At 42.5% G+C, this 2,854-nt stretch overlaps 1 protein-coding gene across 1 annotated transcript in view; it reads right to left on the bottom strand.

Annotated features, from left to right (window-relative positions):
- adgrg6 (adhesion G protein-coupled receptor G6) overlaps positions 1-2,850 on the bottom strand; it is a gene marked incomplete at its 5' end in the record, with an annotated part of 9,047 nt that extends 6,197 nt beyond the window's left edge. Inside the window, 5 exons of the mRNA XM_031839992.1 lie at positions 725-836; positions 968-1,116; positions 1,216-1,254; positions 1,740-1,792; positions 2,737-2,850. Coding sequence (XP_031695852.1) covers positions 725-836; positions 968-1,116; positions 1,216-1,254; positions 1,740-1,792; positions 2,737-2,850 — 467 coding nt within the window. The remainder of the gene's footprint in view (positions 1-724; positions 837-967; positions 1,117-1,215; positions 1,255-1,739; positions 1,793-2,736) is intronic.
- Between the last annotated feature and the right edge of the window lie 4 nt (positions 2,851-2,854).

Raw genomic sequence — 2,854 nt, 5'->3', positions numbered from 1 at the left:
CTGATAATACTTCAGGTACATGTTGCTGATAATACATCAGGTACATGCTGCTGATAATACTTCAGGTACATGTTGCTGATAATACTTCTGTACGGTCACTTTCTGAATATTGAGTATTTCCAGAGTGAGGTACTTCTACTTCTACTGAAGTACAACGTGTACCTGCTGTAGATGAGAGATTCATCAACTGCTCTGATGGCTTTGTGATATTTTGAGTAATAACTCCTCATATCAGTAAAACACAATAATAAGAATAATACGTTTACTCTTTATTATTTTGCTGATCTATTTTTTAAAACATGTTTCATTTTTGCTTCATGGGATTCATTTCCTTCTGTTGATCTCAGATAAACAGGATCAAACTAACCATCATCCTCACTGTTCATGACTTCATTCATCAATCCATTCGTTGTTGGTAATATCAAATGTGAGAAAAAAAGATATTCAGCTTATTGTCACAGAATAAAGAAACCAGAAAAGGTTCTGTGGATGAAATCATGACATCATGTTTACAGATTCATCAACGTGTCAGCTGAGTACAGACGTGGACCTGGAGTCCTTTCTGTATGTTGAAAAGAACAAACACTCAAATACGCCTGAATGGTTCCTTAAAAGACCTTGAAATGGTTATTTTTCTGTTCTGCTGTCACACAACACTGCTGATTAGTGTGTGTGTGTGTGTGTGTGTGTGCGCTGAGTGTGTGTGTGTGTGTGTGTGTGTTACCAGGTCCTGGAGGTGCTCTGGTCCTTGTTGGGGAAGCAGGGCAGGTACCGGGTGACGGTGGGTCTGCTCTCAGGCCAGCGGTAGTGGAGCGGATTCTCCTCCGGACAGTTTTCTGTCAGAAGAAGAGAAACAGTCAGTGAAGAGATAACATCAAACAAACCACGAGCATCTATGAAGATGTCCCCCAAAGAGACAAAGAGATAAGAACGAGACAGAATCAAGTAAGGCTGTATAGATCCTAACCTATTAAAGAGACATCAGTGGAGGCCTCGTGGACCTGCAGGCCGGCCCCCATGAGCCCCTCACTGCCCGACAGCCTGGCGGACACGGCAGCTTCACCCAGACTCTCGTTGGTGTTGTAATAATGAACCAGCAGAGCTCGGCACGAGTAGCTGGAGACGAGAGACGGAGAGGAAATGAGCTCATAACACACAAACCAAGGAGACGTCTGATAGCATGAAACACGTGAAGAAGAAATGTAAATGTTTGACCTGGTCGGGTTTCCTCCGCTCTGTAAACCGGACTGCACACTGGAGAGAAACCGGAGGAAGCTCTTAATGTTGTTAGACTTTACTGTACAGAGCTGAGAACAACATGACCAGAACACATCGACTGTACGAGGTCATCTGATACCTGAACGCAGACACGTGGCAACACGTCTAGCTTTGAAACAAAGGTAGTGTTACTGTGTCTGTCCTCAATGTCATGACTTTATCCTGTTAGACATTTGTGTGAAATTGTCATAGTTTGCATATGAATTAATAAATGAAGGCCAAAAACGCCAATTGACCTTTGACCACCAAGTTCTAACCAGTTCATCCTTGAGTCCAAGTGGACATTTGTGCCAAGTGTGATCCTTTACATAATGAAACAAGTTCTACTGATGTTATTTATGATATCAGAGACGCTGCTGTACATATTTAATAAGGAAAGAGTATTTGATGTGTGACGTTGGTGAACACTGTAAAAAGTCTTTACTTCCTGTTCTTCTTTGTTGTGATAAACCTTCAGTTACCTGATGGAGTCTACGTAGACTGCATGGGTCCAGTTCTGAAAGGTTTGATTGAGCTGAAAGAAGACAAAAAATCAGTCAACCAATAAAACAAGATTCTTGTGTTATCCTTCTAGATTTGTACACAGGAAGTCGGCCCCCTGTCCAGTCCGCTGCATTGCAATGTTCACGCTGTTTGCACAAATTACATTGTGCTGTTGGAGGTGTTACGGTAAGAGGACACTTTATATTTAAATGTTAAACAGTTTGGAACTGTTCCCATCTTGATCTACCCAACAGATAATACATCTTTACGCTGTTGCCCTGCATTGTAGCGCTGCATTGTTTTGTGACATTGTTGCGTTACTTTGTTTTGTGAGGTTGCTTCGCGAGGTTGCTTCGCAAGGTTGCTTCGCGAGGTTGCTTCGTGAGGTTGCTTTACTTTGTTTCCTGAACCAAGTTGTGTTGCCTAAAACTAACCAGTCGTTTCACAACGCTTCTGCAGGCGTGATACGAGGCTGATATGATACCTATTCATGAAACCTATTTTTGGTTCAGAAACATCAACATTCAGCGTATCCCTTGGTTTACAGAAACATACAATAACAATATTCTTCTGGTGACTGCGTTGCATTAGTTATGGGATCAGATTTGAGAGCTCTTCATTTTCACACAGCGTCTAACTTTCTGTTTCCCATCAATCTGTGAGTCTGTTGGTTTGTGGTAATAGTGAAGAAGCACTGACACATAAAATTGAAATGATCCTGAATGCTGAGGCTGCTTCCTGTCGTCTCTACCTTTGTTGAAATGCACGTTACAAATAGATTTGTGTTTATGGAAATGATACTATAAACAGGGGGTCAATAGGGGCCCGATTCTTGTCTTTGGAGGCCCCTAGTGGGTTGATTCAGTTGCACTATTTGCTGTCAGTCCTTCTTTCTGTGTGCATGCGAGTTTCTGAGGTTTTATAAGTGCAATAAAAAGTTTTACCAACTCTCATTTACCGTAGAACTCATCTTACCCACAGAGCCACAGCTCGCTCCACTTCAGCGTGGGTCAGCGCCGCGGCCTCGTCCTCCACCACAAGAGAAACCCGGTAGAATAAACCTTCTGCAGAAGAAGACGAGAGGACAGAGAGA

Source organism: Anarrhichthys ocellatus, unplaced genomic scaffold (genome assembly GCF_004355925.1).
Source record: "Anarrhichthys ocellatus isolate YVR2014 unplaced genomic scaffold, GSC_Weel_1.0 scaffold2164, whole genome shotgun sequence".
Lineage (NCBI taxonomy): Eukaryota > Metazoa > Chordata > Actinopteri > Perciformes > Anarhichadidae > Anarrhichthys > Anarrhichthys ocellatus.
Note: the sequence above shows the minus strand (reverse complement) of the source record. Positions and strands in the feature narration are given on the sequence as shown.